The sequence below is a fragment of the Pararge aegeria genome, chromosome 6, assembly GCF_905163445.1.
Source record: "Pararge aegeria chromosome 6, ilParAegt1.1, whole genome shotgun sequence".
NCBI lineage: Eukaryota > Metazoa > Arthropoda > Insecta > Lepidoptera > Nymphalidae > Pararge > Pararge aegeria.
The window spans coordinates 4,415,223-4,436,811 of NC_053185.1; the positions used below are offsets into that span (position 1 = coordinate 4,415,223).

The window sequence follows — 21,589 nt, forward strand, 5'->3', positions numbered from 1 at the left end:
GCCAAATCTAAATTGCCCCTGCCAGCAAACGAACCCGGGGCCTCAAGGAAGTATCCCCTATACTTGCTTGGTCCGTCAATTTATTACTATTTAAATAAAAAGACAAAAACAATGTTTTATGCGCGTATGAAGTGCATACCACTGCAATTATGGCATGTTAGATTAATCCCCTATTTTAAATAATATAAAAATACACTGTATTATATGGCTTAGCTTATCTAATTAGTGCTATTGTGCAAAGGCGGCCTTATCACGTGATCTTTTAAAGGCAACCTTAGCTCTTTACGTAGGTCGGACTGAAAAGTCAACCTTTAGTCGTTTGCGTCGCCGCACTAGGTTGCTGCGTTAACAAAACCTACTTGCATACAAGTAAATTTTGCTGACGTAGCTCTGCGGTCAGGCTTGCGTCGGAGCCAGAGCGATCTAGACGGAACAATCTGGTGACGTGATGACGTCATCTTAACAAAGTTATGTAGCGAACGGTTAAATTAACTTGCACTCCAACAACTCCACTATTACGAGCATGCTAATCTTTTGACTCTCCGTACACGTCAATATTGTTGACAATGTAAATATTGACAATATTTTTTCTCAATTCTTACTACTTCAATTCTTCTTTAATTAAATATTATTGACAATATTCAGATTATTGTCAATAAGGTAGACGTGTTTGCGGGCAGCCTATAAGACGACATAATCTTATTAAAAAAAATATCAAGTTTGGGGTCTCATTATAACCTGGATTATATAGAAGTCAACCTCGGAGTTAAAAGATTCAGCATTTACAGAAATAATTTCGCCGTACGAACTGACGTTGAACAACGCTCTTGTGAATAAAACTCTGAGTTTTAAGGGTACATTTTAATTTCCTACTACAGAGCATTATACAGAATAGCAAGACGACGTAATCGGTGGCATGGATTCAATCAACACGCACGAAACGTTTTTTATCACTGTTTCTAATACGTACCGCTAAGATGTGGATCACCCTCCCGGCAACTGTGTTTGCTGCCATGTATAATTTGAGTACCTTCAAGGCAAGAGTGACTAGGCATTTTTTAGGCAAGCGCGCTCCAACCTAGACCTCATCATTGCTTCCTAAGATTGATTGCCTTCAAGCGCCTCGTTAATAAGATAAAAATATATATATACCTAATTTTAATAAAAAAGGTAAACACCCAGTTATTAACAATTCAAGATTTTAACCGTTTCTTAAATCTTAGGTAAGCATTACACTTGAAACGGTTAAAATTATGATGTTTAGGTATAGGTATGGAAAATTAAAAAAAAAAATTATTATTCAAAGTTAAGTACTAGTAAAGACAATTTCTTTTGCAGGTTAGAAATAGCACAACAGAGTGGTGCGGATAGTTCTTAAAATTGTATACATATAAGAGTTAATAGTGAATATTTAATAGAATAGAAAATTGAAAAACTTTATTGCAACACAACACAATAGGGGAGAAACAAGGAAAGCAGTGATAGTACTTAGTGCTAGTAATTTTCAAATAAAGCCAAAAGGCCCCTTTTTCCCAGTTATTGACTGAGTTAGATTGGTGATAAATTTCGGAACAGATTTCAATTTAACTATTTTAGGTTCTCACAGCTATTTTATTTAATTACAAATTATTTTGTGCCACAAAGTATTAAATATGTATTATAGGTCTTAATAATTGGTGGGGAGACGATAATTAGTATGCTTATCTTATTTAGGCTTAATCCGACCCGCTGCTAGAATTACTACGTTCTTGCTTAGCCGTTGGAACATTTTTTCTTTGGGTGACACCGACGACGCCAGGCGGGTTCTGTAAAAACGTGAAATAAATAAAATTGCTATAAAAGCTATTACTTAATGAAATTAGTAATTCATTCAAGGGAAATTGTATATTATATTAAAACAATTTCCCAGATGGGCAGAACAGAGGCAGGTGTTACTTTGCGGATATCCATGATACAAAATTTATTAAACTTAATTTAGTTTAATATTCATTGTATAACAAATTACTGGATGAAATCTTTTGGTTGTATCTCAATGAACGCCTGGTGGGAGGCTTTGGCCGGGGTACTTCTGGCATAGCATTATCCATCGCCCGCTGAGGTACTGTGAGCCTTCTTATTAGGCCCATATTAAGCGACCACGTTTCAGATCCGTAAGTCATCACTGGCAACACCCACTGTTCAAAGACTTTAGTCTTCGAACTACTTATTCGATTATCCAATCAAATCCAACTCCTCGTTTTAATTCAGTTTGAACAATAAATATCCTTAGCCATACTACATACAATTTCGTTTTCGCTGGCATTTGCTGCTAAGCCGCCATCTTCGTCTAACTGCTCAGGATTTGGTTCCACTATGACCTGGGGATCGCAACCGATAGTGGGACCGCGACGCTAGAAAGAAAAAAAAATAGCTGTATTAAGTCCTACCTGGCACAGCGGGTGGCACTGTGGATAAGAGTTCAATCCAGGATCCAGGGTTCAATCCCCGGTTTGAGCGGTAAATTTAGAGAATTTGAAATTTTTGACTTTACCAATGTGAGATTGTCCATTGGTTCTCCGAGCTATGTGCCCGCCCATTGCCACTTCAGCTTCGCGACTCGTTGGGTTATATCGGTAAAGCTAGTTTTTCTACGAATCTAATCATTTCTAATTTGATCACTTAGAGATACTCCTAACGTAGCTCTTTTCCTCGCTCGCAAGTAGCTCTGCGCCTTCTTATGATATAGATAAAAATATGCACACATTAGTGTAATAAAATAACAATGAAGGACTTACAATACTCTGCTTCCGTATCTCATGCTTCAGCATATCAAGTTTCTGTTTCTCTGCCCTCTTGAAAAACCCGCCCTGAAACAACGGATGCTTAAATTCTCTTCTCACTTAGTTTCAGCAAACAACCGGCAAGACAGTCGACAGTAATTTTAAATGGAGAGTCTACGAGTTCGTTTACAATCGCAGAAAAACGCGATTGGTCGAGTAATTTTTGTACAGATCAAAATTAAGAAGTACAAAATGTATTTTGCTGATGTATGCCACGCGGTCCAAAACACGGATTTTGTGTGCCGAGGTATCATAAAGATCTTATTACCATCATTATGAAGTATCAACCTATTTACCAGGTATGTTCTCAAAATGAGAACAGTTAAAGCCTCATAGGATGTTCTCATAGGCGTGTAGAAAGAAGGATAAGGCATGAAGGTTTCTTCACTATTTATTCGTTCACCATTAAAGTGACACCGTGTGGTGACGGCAGATCAGAATACAGTTGCCACCAGCCCTCCTCTTCCCGCGGGTGTCGTACGAGGCGACTAAGGAATATTACGGAGAACGGGCTACAGCATCCTCTGTTATACTACTTCTATCTACTGCGATTACCAAACCGTGTGCCCAGCGTGGGCATAAACTTAGAACGTAAGTACCTAGTAGGTATCGGTCGCAATCAGTTATTGTATCCGAAAGCCATGGTTCATAGTAATTTAGGACTTACTGTTACTTTATTGGACGGCCGAATGGCGCAGTGGGCAGCGACCCTGCTTTCTGAATCCAAGGCGGTGGGTTCGATGCCCACAACTGGAAAACGTTTGTTTGATGAACATGAATGTTTTTCAGTGTGTGGGTGTTTATACGTGTATTATAATTATTTATGTATATTATTCATAAAATTATTCATCAGTTCTCTTAGTGCCCATAACACAAGCTACGCTTACTTTGGGGACAAGATGGCGATGTGTGTATTGTCGTAGTATATATTTATTTATTTATATTTATTATTTACTTACCCCACCTAATATAATCTGTATTAATACCAGCCGAATTAAATGTGACATTCGAATCGTTAAAGCTTTTAACTGCACTAGTGGAAATCACAAATGTAACAAATCGTTTGAACTAAGAACAATGAATAAAAAAGTTTCTAATGTCAGAGTTAGTGTCAGTGTTCAAGTCGCACGTCTGCGTTGAACTTTTTAAGACGCAACTTTCTAGAATGCATCAGCGTTAAACTGAAAACAACGCGTGAAAATGGATCTTTAAGGCGAGTTTTTAGAACCTGCTGCGCTACGTAGTCACGTAACAAAATGGTTTTTTTGTATATTTTTTTTTCGAAGTAGCTAAGCTGAAAGTTTTAAAACCCCTATAAAACTGGCTTTACAAAATGTAGCGCGCAAGAATTTAACTTACGTACTGTCCAAGTTTTGATAGGCCTATACGAGTCTCGAGAATTTTCGGTATGGTCAGCACGTTAAGCCAAAACAAGTTGCGTCAAACAAATTTTGTGAAGCAAAGAAAAGCGCTTTTAAAATATCACAAAAAAAATATTTCTACATAATTAAAAAAATTATAAACATAATTAAATTTGGAATACTAATAGACTCATTATAGGTCAGCTAAGTCACACAACATTAAAATTTGAGATTTTTGTACAATTGAATCAATTATATCACCGGAATGAGCCCGCAGACTTTGACAATTGAAATTGTACACTGTCAAACCTTATAGCTAACTTCAGTATGTCGGTTATTTGTGACAGTGTGCGCGCGCATCGTTAAAATTTAGGTACTCTCATCATTTTTCCCTAACGCGCCAAAAGAAGTAAGACTTCAAAAAATTAACTGGAGCAAAAAAAAAGGGTTATTAATCTATTGGTTAGAGCTTTAGGCTCCCTTTCGAAGGGACCGAGTTAGATCTCTGGCACACACTCCTAACTTTGTAATATGCATTTTTAATGTGAAGCATGTAAAATATCGATGAAGGAAAACATAACGAGGAACCCGCGAGCTGGATAGTGAACAATAGTGTTCTTAAAGGCGTGTGAAATCTACCAATTCACACTTGGCCAGCGTGGCGGCCGAAAGCCCTTTTAGGTAGAGTTGCAGTTAGGAACGGCAGATATAAATAAATAAATAAATATACTATGACAATACACACGTCGCCATCGAGCCCCAAAGTAAGCGTAGCTTGTGTTATGGGTACTAAGATAGCTGATGAATATTTTTTTATGAATATAATACACATAAATACTTACAATATACAGATAAACACCCAGACACTGAAAAACATTCATGCTCATCACACAAACGTTTTCCAGTAGTGGGAATCGAACTCACGGCCTTGGACTCAGAAAGCAGGGTCGCTGCAAACTGCGCCAATCGGCCGTCAAACTTACTCTAGTATTTTATTGAAAGAAAGAAACCTTACCTTAGACAGGAAGATGGCAATGATAGCCATAACGAAGATACCCACCAAAATGGATATAGCAAGAACTATGTACATATTATTTTCCAGGCCAATGGTTTTCTCGTACAAAATTTCTGTCATGTACCTGCAAGTGACCAGCGGAAACGTCATGAAGTTATATGTCTTGTCTTCGAGCTAGAATGCGTATTGTGCTGACCGACTCGATATCCTGATTGTTAGCGTGATCACGAAATTCTGGGTTCGTTTCAAAATGGATGTGTCTGTCATAAAATTCTCAGTTCCAATAAAGTATCTGTGTTATGACGACCAGCATATGTTAATTAATAGTCGTAATCTACATTGAAGAAGCACGGTAGATCTTAACTCGTCGCCAAATCTCTATCTCTCATAATATGAAAGAGGCAGCCATAATCTTTCAGATGGCAGATTGACGACCTCTCTGGCGCAGCGGTAAGCGCTGTGTTTTTAATTGGATGGTTCCAAGGTACAATTCAATTTTCTTTTTGAAGGCAATTTCCGAATTTTCTCTGGTCTGGTCTGGTTTGCGGCTTTGGCTGTGGCTAGTTACCAACTGACAAAGACTTGCCGCAAAGCGATTTAGCGTTCTGGTACGATGTCGCGTATAAATTGATTGTGGCTTAATCTAATATATAAACAGACGGCGAGTGGCGCAGTGCGCAGCGACCCTGCTTTCTAAGTCGTGGGTTCGATTCCCACAACTGGAAAATATTTGTGTGATGAACATGAATGTTTTTCAGTGTCTGGGTGTTTATCTGTATATTATAAATATTTATGTGTATTATATTCATAAAAAAAATATTCATCAGCTATCTTAGTACCCATAACACAAGCTACGCTTACTTTAGGGCTAGATGGCGATGTGTGTATTGCCGTGGTATATCTATTTATTTATTTATTTATTGATTTATATCTGCCGTTCCTAACTGGTTATCCCGTTACCGTCTTAGACTGCATCATAACTTACCAGCTGTTGAGATTTTAGTCAAGAGCTAACTTGACGGAAGTTGACTAAAAAAGAAATATTTTTTTTTTTAAATAAATTTGGAACAGGATTAACACAATGATAATCCTCTGCCATCTGATTTTGGATTAGATTAATTATAATTATTAATATAATAATATTAATATGTGGTAACGATGACAGCCCATTGGGTAAGACTTCGTCTTCACTTTCAGGGGACCGAGTACGAATCCCAGCATGCACCTCTAACTATTATAAGTTATGTGCGTTGAAAGCAATAAAAACATTACGAGTACTTGCTTATATACTGTGAAGGAAAACATCGTGAGGAAACCTGCATACCTTAGAGTTATCCATAATGTACTCAAAGGCCTGTGGAGTACACCAATCTGCACTGGGCCGGCGTGGTCCACTACGGCCTTATCGTTTAATGCGTAACAAAGCAGCCTCTCTCCTACAGCGTTTACGTAATAGCGGCAACGGCATTCTAAAGGTAATTGTTGCCAGATTCGACTGCCCTATACTGTGCCACTGTGTGAGAGTAGCAATCGGGCGAGTGCAATGTTGTTTATTTTTTATTTTTTTTTATTATTTAAACTATTCAATACTAACTTTAAAAATTGTTACTAATATACTAACAATCTATGGATGGAAACGTCTGAATTAAATGATTATTATTTTTATTAATTTTTCATCTATCATTTATTCTTTTTCATTTTTTTTTTAAATTCTTAATAATGCATAAAATACTTGGACGTTGCTCACGAGATTACCGCCATGTGGAATGTTGAGTCGAGCGTTATTGTTCCGATCGTTGTTTCAGTCAATGGTCTTCTCGCGAAAAGCTTCGACCAACATCTTAAGAAGCTTTCGCTTGGTTGTTGGATCAAGCGTTTGCGTCCTTGAAACGGCGCGTATTGTGAGGAGGTTCCTCACTGTGGAGTCCTGACCCCCGGTTGCTTGGGCATTCAAAAGCCCCGCAAGCGGAGGGTGGATGTTTTTTTTATACGTTTTTATTATTATTATTATTATTATCCCCTACGCGTTGTGGGAGGAGAACCGTGCCCTGTACTACTACGGGTAATAATTATTACCGGTAACGGTAACGGGTTGGTATGGTAATAATTATTTATTAGATAGATTTATTATAAAATGTAATGGAAACTAACAGTAAAGCCCAAAATTAAAAAATATTAGTTTTTTACTGTTAGTTTCTTCTTACATTTTAGATAATGAGATAACTCTTTCCATCTATGACCATGGTTCGAATATTTAAATTGAAATTGAATATTCATTTATTTCAGGTGGATCTACTTTATATGCTCTTTTGAAACGACAAGTCATTCTGTTAGTAGTGACTCTATAATCGAATTATCAGGCAGAATTTACCGACGAAGCCGGCAAGAATTTTTGCTCCCTTCCAACATTCATATTTTAAATATTTTTTTTTTTGTGCCCATTTTAATTAATCTGGAGCGGAGCCGATTGCTATTCGTATTTATTTTAACCTCGCTTATTTAGTTTCTTGTTTAGACTAACGCTACTTAACCCTAGCAATATAAATAAATAAATAAATATATTACGACAATACACACATCGTCATCTAGCCCAAAGAAGCGTATCTTGCTTGTGTTATGGGTACTTAGATGACTGATGAATATTTTTTTTGAATAATATTCATAAATACTTATAATATACGTATACCCAGACTCCACAGACTACTGAAAAACGTATATGTTCATCACACAAACATTTTCCAGTTGTGGGAATCGGGCCTTGGGCTCAGAAAGCCGGGTCGCTGCCCACTGCGCCAATCGGCCGTCGATGAATAAAATATAACTGTTCCTCATTACAGGTCCATGGACTTGGTCCAGGACAAAGGAAGGCACTTTGAAGAACGTCTTCCTTGCAAGCCCTGCGAATGCAGCTCTTTATTGACGATGTATTAGCCATCAGGTCAGCCATCTACTTGGTACGTGAATATAATATTATGTATATACCCCAAGTCCGTATAAATACAGGGTTAAATAAAAACTACTAAAAATTCCTCGGCCTGTAGTTGTTTACATTAAAACTAACAACTTTTGTTCTAAGACTTCTTTTAACGCGCTAATTCGTGAAATATTTAATATTTTACATAGATACTCTGCTTGTTACTACTCTGTAATGTGACATCGAAAACAGAGCGCGTACCACGACGATAGATCGTACGGTCACAGTGTACTGTCACTATACAGAAATAACGTGGCTTATTACTTTTTTTGTTTCAAATAGATTTATCAAAACATAAGCTTTAAAAATCAACTCGTACTAATTTAATTAAATAGACCCAAAAGCTGTCGTAACAAAAAGACTTACACTTAGTACTTATATTATGTCCTAAACTTAATGAATTAAAAAGCTCTTACATATTTTCCAGTGTCTTCAAACTCGGTACCATGTCCATTTTTAAGTGAGAAACTATTTTTAATGTGTCGTTTTTTAAGCTGTCCACTGAAAAATAAAAAATTATCATTGTGAAAGGTTTAGAGTCAAACTTGTTAGCAAATTCGCAGTTGTTAATTGCGTCTACATGCAAGAAGGCATTAACCTAAGATGTATATTATTGTGTATTTATATTTATTATTGTTCCTAATAGGTAATAACAATTCTAAGCGAATGACAAATGTACTGCGTGTTTGTTAGGGTAGTTCACATTAAAACGTTTAGCGACGAATGTTGCTTCAGTGAGCTGTGATAGCCAAACGGATTACTAGATGCTTTGCCGATCGATTCTACCCGAATACATTATGTTTTATTTTATTACTGCTGAAACCCCAAGCCTCGCCAAAGCTTTCAGTCGCGAGCCTTTCTCATCCAATCCGGTCCACACCTCTGATGGAAAATATCTCGCCACCTCTTTCTTTGGCGCGTATATATAAAAATGGGCATGCCAGGAATACGTCCTGTAACGTGCCGCTCTGTGCCCATCAATGTGAGGCCTAATCAGACTGTAATTACACCATGAAATGCAATCTCTGCCAGCTGTTTACTTACTAATATTGTGTTTAAACATGATTACAGTGCTCTTAACTGTCATTGTGGAATCTGGTTTAAGGTCCACGGTACAGTTATATTTAAGGTTAAGTTCGCCCTTTTGACAGTCTCCTGAGTCAACTTGTATCTGAAAATCAAAATCATGATGTGTACATGCATTTTTCAAGCAGATAAAACAGCCGATGTTAAGGGGAAAACCATCGTCTATAAACAGCAGTGGCGTGCATACAGGGTATGCACAAGGTATGCACTAAGTGCGTAGATGATATAACATTTAAAAAATTACAGTAGAAGTATGAAAAACTTTAGAATTGGCATTGTAGGAGTTCTATAAAGCCTATCCTTAAGTATTTATAACTAGTATTGAAGATTTTCTTCATTTTGTATCATCTGCATACCCTGTGCATAGCGTCTATGCACGCCACTGATAAACAGAGCAACACTTCGGAGGGCTTTGCTTCTTCTTTTCTGATCCACACCGCCTGGAATGCCCTTCCATCTTCCATCTTCCCCGATACCTATAATTTGGGTAACTTCAACCTACCAACCTACCCTGTAGGATCTCCTTATAACCCTAGTTTGCCATCAGATAGAAGATCAGTGCCTTTTGTGACAAGCTGCTGCCAAAGACCGGAATAAGGCCTGAAATTTTAAATTCTAATTTTGCTCCTGCCATGCCTTGGAATCAAACTTTGGGTATATCAATAACATAACACTGCGGATAATTGCAGACTCGCAGTTCGATGGTAACAAGGTGAACATGCTTCATATATCCTGAGCACACTATAAAGGTTTTTTTTTTTCAGTGCGGATATTTTAATGTGTCACACGTGAACCAAATTTATGAACATATATATATATTTTTTATGTTTTACTTTACGATACAGAAATTAACGGTTACAAAAGATTAGTCCCCGGAAAAGATAATTATATTTATGCAGCCTAAGTATTTAGCTATTATATATTTAGGTAGATACCTATCACGAGTAGGTATGATTTGCTTATTTTAAGCACGGAAAAAGAAAAAAAAACAAATTGTGGAAATATCTTCTATTATCGACACCGAACCACCAATAAAAAAAACCGCAGTGGTTTTAAATTATCCTGTATATCTTAGAACAACACGGGGACTTATAGGTGTTATAATTAAATGTTTATAAAGAAAAGTGTATCCAAAGAAGCTATAATAGCGCAGTGGATAGCAGCTCGACTTGATTTTCGGGAGGCCGAGTTCGAATCCCAGCCTCTAACTTTTCTATGTTATGTGCGTTTTAATGTGTGCGATTTAAAGGAAACCTGCATGCCCGAGAGTTCTATATCATGTTCTCAAAGGCATGTGAATTCCACCAATCTGCACTGGGCCAGCGTGGTGGACTACGGCCTTAACCCCTTCTCATTGTGGGAGAAGACCCATGCCCAGTAGTGGGCTGGTAATGGGTCGATATGATGATGATGAAATATGATTTAGAAGACAGAAATTGAAAACTCCTTGTTTTGAAACCGAAAATAATCACTTACTAAGAAGTCTGCGATGAAAGGTTCCGCTTCTAAATAAATATCCAGTGGTAATGAACTCCATGACATATTAGCTGTGTTTGTAATCTGAAAATTAATTATTATTGCTAATTAAACATAACTAATAATTGTCTATTTAATAAAACCCAGGAGCGGTGGTAGCTCAGTGGGTAAGATGGCGGCTTCACTTCCGGGGAGGGCCAAGTTCGGATCCCAGCACGCACCTCTAAGTTATGTAAGTTTTAAGCAATTAAAATATCACATGCTTCAAAGGTGAAAAAAAACACTCATGAGGCCTGCATGCCTGAGTGTTAGTAAGTACTCGTTTATCCCCTAGAAAAGTTTCGTTTAGAGTTGAAGATAATTTTGTGTAGATATATTTTGTTTTTTTTTGTTTTGCAATTGGCTAAAGAAAGAGACCGGTGATCATCTCTGGAGGACTACATTTCTCTAATTTAATTTTTTTCTTTTTTTTTATATTTTTCGGAGCCGGCTCAGACGATTTGGATGAAGTTTTATATTTAAACAGCTTTTTCTTTATTAAAGTATCTATATTTACATATGTATTTCTGAACAAAATTATGGTAGATAAAGGTATATAATCCACACTTCATTCAACGATATTAAAATATTAAAACAATTGTAAATTCACACACATCAGTCACGTCTAATTCACGTCTCCGATCATTCAAAATTTGCTGTTGATCCGATTGACATAGACACACACAAGTCATCGTGTGATCCGTCCGATCTGTATAAAGTCAAAGAGGAAGTCAAAGTCAAATATTTCTTTATTGAAATAGGCACGGCACATAGATGGCACTTTTGATGCGTTTATTACAAAGTGTGTAATAGTAGTGAGTGAGTTGTGGTGATAACCACATTCGTACACTTAAAACTAAAGCTACGAGGGTGCCAATCGCGCCCTAAGAATTAGAATAATTATAACCTTACCGTATACAATTCGTTGATTTCAATGTTATGGCTCGCTTCGACGTCTTCTATTTCACGGTCCGTAATAACGTGTTTGAAGTGGGTACTGCAAAAAAGAAAATATTACTAATATTCTCTTCTTAGCTAGCTCTCGGATCACACTTAGCCTAAAGCTAAGTGTGATCCGAAATATAATATAATTAAAAATTTATAGCAGTGGTATAGAGATTTTTTTTTATCTCACAATGCTATGCACCCCTTTGTTTTGAACTGCGGAATTTGAAATGTAACAAACAAATTTGCCATAAGTAAATTAGACCGAAATTCTTAATTAACCTAAAAAGGTCACATGGTAGGTACTATTGAAAAAACATTTCCGGCTATGTGTACCTACATCCAAACTGAGACTCGGTTTTGGTTAAGTTTACATTTTTGCAATCCCAGTTATTGTCAGTGGCTAAAAAAAATACATACTATCATCCTTACATCTATATATATAAAAATGTTATGTTGGTTTGTGTACGCTTCAAAAACTCAAAAAGTTCTGCACCGATCGAGCTGAAATTTTAGCATGATATATAATACGCATCAAGGATTGTTTTTATCTATTTTTCTCAACCGTTCAATTACAATGTGCCACAGCGAACCGTGGCAGGGTACAGCTAGTATATTATAAATGCGAATGTGTGTTTGTTTATTTGTAAGGAAAACGAATAAACAATTCTTTTTTTTTTCCTTTCTTTACGCTCAAACTAAGCAACAAATCAACTTTATTTAGGGCACTCTTCATCCCAAAAAACCAACCGTTCCCAAGGGATTTGTAAAATAACCTTAGTGAAACGCAAACAAAAACGCGGGCAATAGTTAGTTTTCAAAAAAAATAAAAACTTTAAAATAGCCCACAACGTAGAAATAACATTAACGACCTGATATAACCTCTGAATGTGCTGGAGGAGATTGCTGCGAATCCATCGGACGTCACACAAGACCAACGCATCGATGTTAGAAAATAGAATAGAAAAGAATTTTATTGTTCACTGTTTACAAATAAGAAAAGCAGTTGACAAGGCCTAGAAAAGCATTAAAGCAGTATACCCACAGCCGGGAGCACAATTATAATATTAAATACGTATTAAAAATCTAAGTATAATAACAATGTAAAATCAATGTGGAATATATATATTACTAGCTGTTGCCCGCGACTTCGTCTGCGTTTGATATTGTTTTTAAAGTATTCAGTATCGCTAAGCCTTAAATGAGTATAGTAGTATATATATAACATGTGACTGTCAATTTATTATAGAAAAATAATTTGCAATAAAATAAAATTGCGACTATAATTAAAGACCTAAGCTATCCTATCTCTTAAGTTGGACCAGACTGCTCACGGTGTGCAAATTTAATTTAAAATCGGTTAAGTAGTTTAGGAGTCCATCGCGGACAAACATCGTGACAGGAGATTTATATATATTAAGATATGATTATTAATAATGAAAACAAAAGACACAGCTTAAAATTAAAAGAAGGCTATCAACCACCTGTCTTCAGAGGATTCTCGAGTACTTCGGTCACATTGCCAGAAGAGATGAAAACAATCTAGTGGTCACTGGCAAAGTGAAAGGAAATAGAACTCGAGGACGTAGCCCGATGCTTTGTTTGGATCAAATCCGCAGTACTCTCGATACCAAAGTGCATATTTGCTTTACATGTTGCTAAAAGCCGAGTCAAATGGCTCGACATCGTCCGAAAGGTTGCAAGTGGAAAGGGACACGACCCTCAGCAATGAGGAACACGACGTAGTGAGATATAACCCTAGACATAAAATAAATAATAAATAAATAGATATACTACGGCAATACACACATCGCCATCTAGCCCCAAAGTAAGCGTAGCTTCTGTTATGGGTACTAAGATGACTGATGTGAATATTTTTATGAATGACACACCTGATGAATGACATAATGATACACCCAGACACTGAAAGACATTTGTGTTCATCACACAAACAGGTTACAGTTGTGGGAATCGAACCCACGGCCATGGACTCAGAAAGCAGGGTCGCTGCCCACTGCGCCAGTCGGCTGTCCAAGTTTGATGTGTCTGTTTGTGTGTGTGTGTTTGTGTGTGTGTGTGTGTGTGTGTGTGTGTGTGTCTGTGGCATCGTAGTTCCGGAAGGATAAACCGATTTTCATTTGGCTTTTCATTGGTATGAAAGGTAGTGTGAAATAGAGTGTTATTACCTATGCTTGATGAAAACCGGTCCAAGATGGCCGCCGCCCAAAAATGGCGGATTACATATTTTTTCACAACTCCCTGAATATGGGTATCTAATAAAAGGGCTTAATTAGTACAATACTCGATACTATTTACATTACGTAGTGACGGGGTTTTTTTTAATTTTGAATTCAAATAGTTATAGTTACCTGTTAAAGTGAATTTCGTCCGTAATGAACTCGTAAGCTATAGAGTTTCTGTAATGTGATGCGTTTAGGTTTGAAGTGCACGTATTGTGTAGCACTACCTTTATCAAAAGGCCTCCTTCCTTATTTGTCGGTTTGCTCATATCCAGGCGTATTGGTATTCTGAACTATAATACAATACGAGTGTTATTTTTGTATATAAAATTCTTTGTAGGGTGGTAACTAACCCTAACCACGGCGGAAGTCCAGACCAGGGAAAATTCAGGGATAATAAATTTTTTAGAGAAAGAATAATAGTGACAAAAGGCGAACTACAAGCATTGACCAGTACAGCGGACAGTTCGTAAAAATAATCTTCTATCACTAGGTACTCACCTCCGTATTTCTTTTTATATCAATTAAATCACATTTGTACCAGCCATCTTTCTCCATATCAGCCTCCAAAAATGCAATCTGCAATAATCGATACTTATATTATAAACTGGTTGTACACAGTAATCGTTCGCGTTTGTTTCCGTTTAACAAAACATGATGAATAATGTATTGATACAAATAATACTTAATAGTAGGAAAGTAGAGTTCATAATCGCGCGTGAACGTAACGTGCCGCAACAAATTAATTGCGAGAATAGGCATACTTCCAAACATTTCTAGATCCTTCCTTTTGTTTACTTGTGAACGACTTCCGAGTAAAGTAGGTTCTAAGACTCTGAAGAAATATGAAAACCGGGTGCCCGTCGCAACTGGGTTAGTCTTCTCTTCGCACTCAGCTATTCATCCCAGCTACTATTCTGGACTACTATTGACCTGCATCATCAGATCAGATGCACTTCCAATCATGCTGATTGGAAGTGCACGGTTCTCCTACCGTCGATGCCGAAATTAGTATATGCCTTTTAAATCAGTCTTATAGCGACGGTAGCTTAATTGGAGAAAGCGCCGCTCAGGCCGTGATTGCCAGAGTCGCGGGTTCAAATCCTGTCGGTTCCGAAAATTTCTACATGCATTTTAAATTTACGAAATTGTTAATTCCTCCAAGTGTAGGTAAAAAAACTAATAAAAAAAATAAAATTATAAATGAACAACACTTGGTGAAGAATGCAAAAAACACGGCCTACAATTTGCTCATGCGCCTGTAATTACACCGGCAACCACGCCCTTCAGACCGGAACACAACAGCCCTGCTTTGCGGTAGAAATATAATAAGCATGGCCCGTTCACGGACGAGCTCTGTCAAAATAAGCTCTTCTACTATAACACACATTTAACAAATTGCAGTTATAGTAAAGTACGTATAGTAAGTTTGATGAATTTCTTAACGACAAGGCAGCTTGGAACTGGAAGCAGGCCACTACGCTTTCTCCTTTCATAAGATAGAATAAAGATGTTAAACTCTAAAATGATGTTAAGCAAAAGAGCAATCTGCTGAGTTTCTCGCCGACTCTTCTCGGTAGAATCCGATCCAGTGGTTGAGTCACTATGTACAGAAATAGACTGAATTGACATTTCAAAATTGCTTATAAACTAGGCCTGCTTGAAATTAATTAACTTTGAATTTACCTGAGCACCTGTAACCTTGATGCGGGCACAAGATCCAAATGTTGCGTTGCCTTCATTGCGAATGGCTAGAGTCATGGTTTCTATATCTGACGATCCAACGGTATAGTGAGTTTCGTTGCTAAAAACATAAATTTCATAACACCAAGTCATCATCATCATCATATCAACCCTAATACTGCTGTATTGGGGCGGTAATGGGTTGATATGATCACAGGTCTTCCCTCACAATGAATTAAGGCCGTAGTCCACCACGCTGGCCCGGTGCGAACTGGTGGACTCCACACACTTCCGAGAGCATTATGGAGAACCCTCAGACATGCAGGTTTCCTCAAGATGTTTTCCGTCATTGTTAAAGCAAGTGATACTATCGTTGCTTAAAACGCACATAACTTAGAAAAGTTAGAGGTGCGTGGGATTCGAACTCGGCCCCCCGCTCGTGAAGCCCAACTCCTAACCTATCTGGCTATCTGAGCTATCGCTCTTCATACATACCTACTTTTACTATTATATTTTATTTATCCAAGGAACACAAAAATTAGTTTTAAGTTATACTTGACCAAGCAGATGACCTACCTTATAATAATAAATATATAATAGAGTACACGCTACACAATATATCGATGAGGATTAAATTATTAAAAAAAAATCTTAAAATTAGGTACCTAAATGAAAATTAAATAAACTAAAAACAAATATATAAGTATGTAAGTGAAGAACTTAATAGTAAGTAGAAAACCGTGTCCACCTATCCGCAGTAAGCCAGCGTGGTTGCGCCTAATCCCTTCTGAATGTGGGAATACCCGTGCTCCGTAGTAGATATTATGATGATGGCTAAAAATATTACCACTTCCTACCCAGTGGCGTGCATAGAGGGTATGCACAGGGTATGCAGATGAAACAAAGAAAATCTCCAGTACGAGTTATGAATATCTGTATATTATAAGTATTTATGTGTATATTCATAAAAAAAAATTCATCAGCTATCTTAGTACCCATAAAACAAGCTACGCTTACTTTGGGGCTAGATGGCGATGTGTGTATCGTCGTAGTATATTTATTTATTTATTTATGAATATTTATGGGTAGGCTTTTTATAACACTTACAATGCCTATCTTTAAGTTCTTTATAAGTCGTACTGGATATTTTCCTTATTTTATATCATCTTCATACCCTGTGCATATCCTCTATGCACGCCACTGATCATAGCGGTTATTAGTGCTGTATCACTAATCTTTTATAGGAGAGGCCTTTTGTTCACATTAAACTAATAAAACACTGCACAACACTGTTTCACACGTTTTAATTGTTGCATTATAATTCTTCTTTTAGTTTTTTTTTTTATTCTGGTGTTGCATAGATTACCCAATATCAGGTATATATATGTTTAATAAAATTTAGGGAAATTTTAAATATGAAACATCAGGAGAAGTTGACTGACGAAAAAGGCGGGAAAATTCGCATATGGCGGACGCGGCCCCCCCCATATCCCTCCTCAAATCTATAAGCCCCGAAAAGGACTGGTGACGTCTTTAATACACATACCGCAGTACCAGCGTCACTCCCACAGCAGCTAGCCGCCTATACACGCAAGTTCATCAAAATTTTATATTGTAAATTTGAAACTTTTATAAAAAAGAACCATACAAAAAGCCAACCACTATGATGATCACACAAACACTACAACATGTACAATACAAAAAACACCAATCCTCCTAAAACGAGTTCACAATAAAAGAAAAATCTGAAATAACCACGTCCGCCATGAACGAAGCCTCCCGCTTTTATCCTTTTCGTTTATTCCCCGTCTTATAGTTTTAGTAGAACAAGTCGTTAGCGCGAGACGATAGACAAGTGGTGCCATCTAGTTACCGACTTGACAAGGTTACTTTGGGGCTAGAGGACCACGTGAGCCTTGTCTTAGCATATTTATTTATGATTAATTTAAGGGGAACACCTGTAATATGATATAGCTGTGGGGATGAATATGAGCCCATATGAAAAAGGAGAAAAATGAGAGTTATCAAATACCTCACCTGCCTAACCACTCAAACTTCAGGGACAATTTGGGAATACATTCTTCCAATGTCTCCTTACACTCCCGCATCAAATTAACCGTCGCCGTCTTTGTACTACGTGGACTTATGTCCACCAATGAGAAATCAAAATCTGCAAAAAAATACATAATTTCTGTATATTATAGGTATTTTTGTATATTAATAATCATTAGCCATCTCAGTACCCATAACACAAGCTACGCTTACTACACTATGACCACCGCAAACAACAAGCCCTTTCATTTGATTCTCAATTTTGCGGTGGTAGCCATCTTAGATATGAACTTTGTCATAGTGTACTTGTACTACCACCGCCCCTTCCCCCCCCCAGGCTCTTTGGTATCCATAAGGATACCCCAAGTAAAAAGGGTTTTTTGGAACTACACGATTTGTGAAAATCTCTGCTAAGTTGAATCAAAATGATGATTTAATTGTTCTTCTTCTTCTTTTATAACAAGTTGATATGATATATCTATTATTATAATTGTTATTATGAAGAAGCTTCTTACCTGATCTTTGTAAATTGTCGGTATCGGACCGCACTGATGCCGTAAATATATACAATCCTTTTCGGTTGTGACCCTTAAATAAATGGGAGTAAAATGTCAGGAAACAGAGATGACAAACACCGTTCAAGAAAAAACTGCTTTCTAATTAATTTCTGTTAAATTCAAATCTAGATCTTTGATTTTACAATGAACAATTTATAAAAATTTAATTATTATTGTATATGTAAGTTAATATATTTATAATTTTTTAACCATTGATAACTCTGAATGGTTGAGCCAAATAATACCTTACGGTTCCCTCTTGTATGCCGCGTTACCCTATTCCACTCTTCTCTCCCAAATTTTATAGAACTAATCTCGGCCACCACTCCTTAATACCTAGGCTAAGTAGATTGTATAATGAATTTAGTGCTAAAAGTGAGTGTATTGATTTGTTAAAAGATCGACACGAAACGACATTAGGAAAATTTAAAACCAAAATTATTAAAACGTTTGGCACTTCGCTAGAAGGTGACTTGTAATCTGATAATTAGGTACCTACCCCAACTTTGTTTTCTAAGTTCCTTAAATATTAACATTGGTAATGTAAGTTTCTATTTCAAATTCAAATTCAAAATTTCTTTATTCATGTAGGCCTATCACAGGCACTTATGAAGCTTTCTGTATAAATTTTATTATTATAAATATACATATCTTTTAATAATGCTTGTCTAAAAGTGAGTTATCGTACATACTAAACAGTGCATGCTGTGATTACCTATAAGTAAAATTATGTTTCATTAGTAACCTAAGGCTAGCTTTATTCATAACTATAATTCATGTAATTTTGTTAGTAGTTCTAATAAAAATAAATAAATAAAATTTAAATAGTAGATATTATATTGTACAGTGGACATCTCCTGCTAATGTTGCAGTATCGAAACGCAACTTGCGAAGAGAGTATATTTTGGAAGATCTGTTTGTTGTGGAGTATAGTAATTGAAGAAATTATATAGTGCATCTTTCTGCATCATCGTGGATTATTTATAGCAAATTAAACTTAATGATCATTGTTCATCATCAATGCCGCAAGCACGGAATTAAGAGCATACATAAAAGCGCGTACATAACTGATATCGAAGCATCGCAAAAGTTACGCTTACCAACGAAACAAAAATGTCGGTAGTGGAAACTGCACTTGTAGCATTAAACGGTGTTAATTCGGACAGCAAAATGTCATGATCGGCACCGTTTTCTATCCACGCTGCGTCACCATCTATGCTTGTACTTAGTAAGATTTCTGTAAGCAGAAAACAATTAGTTGGAAAATCCAAAAGTGCACGCCTCATAATCTCATTCATTACAATAAAATTGAGAATATTTGTAAATAATAATTAAACTACATCTAATTATACCGTGAAAAGTAATAGGCTTCTATTCCTGAAAATACTGAAGCCTATAAAAAAAAAACAACCTCAATAAATGAAGTATTTCGCTCGTTATCGTGACCACATGATACGGGATCCGCACATACAGACACACGGACGTTCAAGACATAACTTTATAAAAAAAAACTTTTTAATTAATTTAAATAATAAAAAAAAGATTTTAAAATATCATGAATGTTAAAAATAGTATTTTTTCTCAACATTTGTCTATTTATATTATTTGGTATAACTGTTCGACCACTAACTTTTCAAGGAACGAGTATAATGTTTTCAGGTTTCAAAATCAAATTTAAAATTCAATTATTTTACGGTAAAGGTGGTTAACCTATAGAATGAGCTGCCGAGGGATATAAGACAGTCCAAATCATTAAATATCTTTAAATCGCGGTTAATAGACTATTTCCTATCTAGTATGTAGCTTAATATGCATTTTATGTGTATGTTTAAATAGTAATATGTATTTAAGTTTATATATAGATATTTATACACCTATATATACATATGTTTAACTATATATATGTAGGATTAGTATGTATAGGATATGTTATGTTTATAACTAGCACAATTTTGGTTTTGCACTATCCCGTTTTCTCTAACATGTTTCTTCAAACAAAGGTTGTCTGGAGGAGATCGCTTCAAGCGATAAGGCCACTTTTGTGCATATGTATATGATCGTTTTTTTTTTCTTAACCTGGCTTTATATTTGTATGTGCAATAAAGACTTTTTTCTTCTTTTTTTTTTTAAGTAATTATTGATGGGCCAAGCAGATGGCAGATGGATAATGTCAGTGGAAAATCCTAGCCTGAATCAGAGCAACACTTTGCGGGGCATGCAAGGAATACGTCCTGCATCGTGCCGACCTGTGTCCATCAGTCTGAGGCGTAGATGTGCTTATAATTAAGACGGCCGATTGGCGCAGTTTGTAGCGACCCTGCTTTCTGAGTCTAAGGCCGTGAGTTCGATACCCACAACTGGAAAATTATTGCGTGATGAGCATAAATGTTTTTCAGTGCTTGGGTGTTTATATGTATATTATAAGTATTTATGTTTATTATTCATAAAAATATTCATCAGTCATCTCAGTACCCATAACACAAGCTACGCTTACTTTGGGGCTAGATCGCGTTGTTGTCGTTGCCGTAGTATATAAATTATAAAAAAAAAACACCAGCAACACTTTAGACCGAAATACAGCATTGCAACAATGCTGTTTTCGGTCGGTCATGTTGGTATATACTAATATATAAAGCTGAGGAGCTTGTTTACTTGGACGCGATGATCTCAGTAACTACTGATCCGATTTGAAAAATTACTTCAGTGTTGGATAGCCTATTTATTGAGGAAGTCTATAGGTTACATTATCAAGAGCATAGCACCAATGAAGAATGTTTCAAAAACAAGTTTTTTTTTGTTTTTCCGCTGTGTGTGCTGCGTTAACAATCAACTTACCAGAAACGGACATAAATTAGTGATATCTGCATATCGTCTGCGAAAGGTGCAGAACTCCTTTGTGGGGTTGAGTATACGCTTTTACAACATGATTCCTAAGGGAATTCTTGACCTACCAATGCATACATTTAAAAAATGTGTAAAAACGAATCTAGTACAGCGAGGTTACTATACATTTGATGAATTCCTCAATGACAAGGTAGATTGGAAGCATCCAGCCTCGCTCTCATCTCCCGCAAGATAGAAAAATGATTGTAAATGTTGATGTTGGAAAAGAGCAACTACTGAGTTTCTTGCCGGCTCTTTTCGGTAGAATCTGCTTTCCGAACCGGTGGTAGAGTCACTACAAACATACATACTTGACGTTTCAAAAGTGCTTATAAAGTAGGAGTACTTGAAATAAATGAATTTGAATTTGAATTTTGAATTTGAATTTGAAACCGGTAAAGTTTCGATAAAATCATATATGAAAACGTTGTTCCCTTTCAAAAGTTTTAAATAAAAGTT

General features: G+C 36.5%; 1 protein-coding gene across 1 annotated transcript in view; it reads right to left on the minus strand.

Annotated features, from left to right (window-relative positions):
• Positions 1-1,455: 1,455 nt before the first annotated feature.
• LOC120624497 (integrin alpha-9-like) overlaps positions 1,456-21,589 on the minus strand; it is a 34,757-nt gene continuing 14,623 nt past the window's right edge. Inside the window, exons 13-26 of the mRNA XM_039891080.1 lie at positions 19,348-19,484; positions 18,206-18,278; positions 17,676-17,808; positions 15,642-15,759; positions 14,457-14,534; positions 14,085-14,248; positions 11,683-11,767; positions 10,732-10,815; positions 9,214-9,340; positions 8,586-8,670; positions 5,196-5,319; positions 2,775-2,846; positions 2,283-2,390; positions 1,456-1,805 (exon numbers count right to left, since the gene is read on the minus strand). Of these exons, the coding sequence (XP_039747014.1) occupies positions 1,716-1,805; positions 2,283-2,390; positions 2,775-2,846; positions 5,196-5,319; positions 8,586-8,670; positions 9,214-9,340; positions 10,732-10,815; positions 11,683-11,767; positions 14,085-14,248; positions 14,457-14,534; positions 15,642-15,759; positions 17,676-17,808; positions 18,206-18,278; positions 19,348-19,484 (1,478 nt within the window). The 3' untranslated portion in view covers positions 1,456-1,715. The remainder of the gene's footprint in view (positions 1,806-2,282; positions 2,391-2,774; positions 2,847-5,195; positions 5,320-8,585; positions 8,671-9,213; positions 9,341-10,731; positions 10,816-11,682; positions 11,768-14,084; positions 14,249-14,456; positions 14,535-15,641; positions 15,760-17,675; positions 17,809-18,205; positions 18,279-19,347; positions 19,485-21,589) is intronic.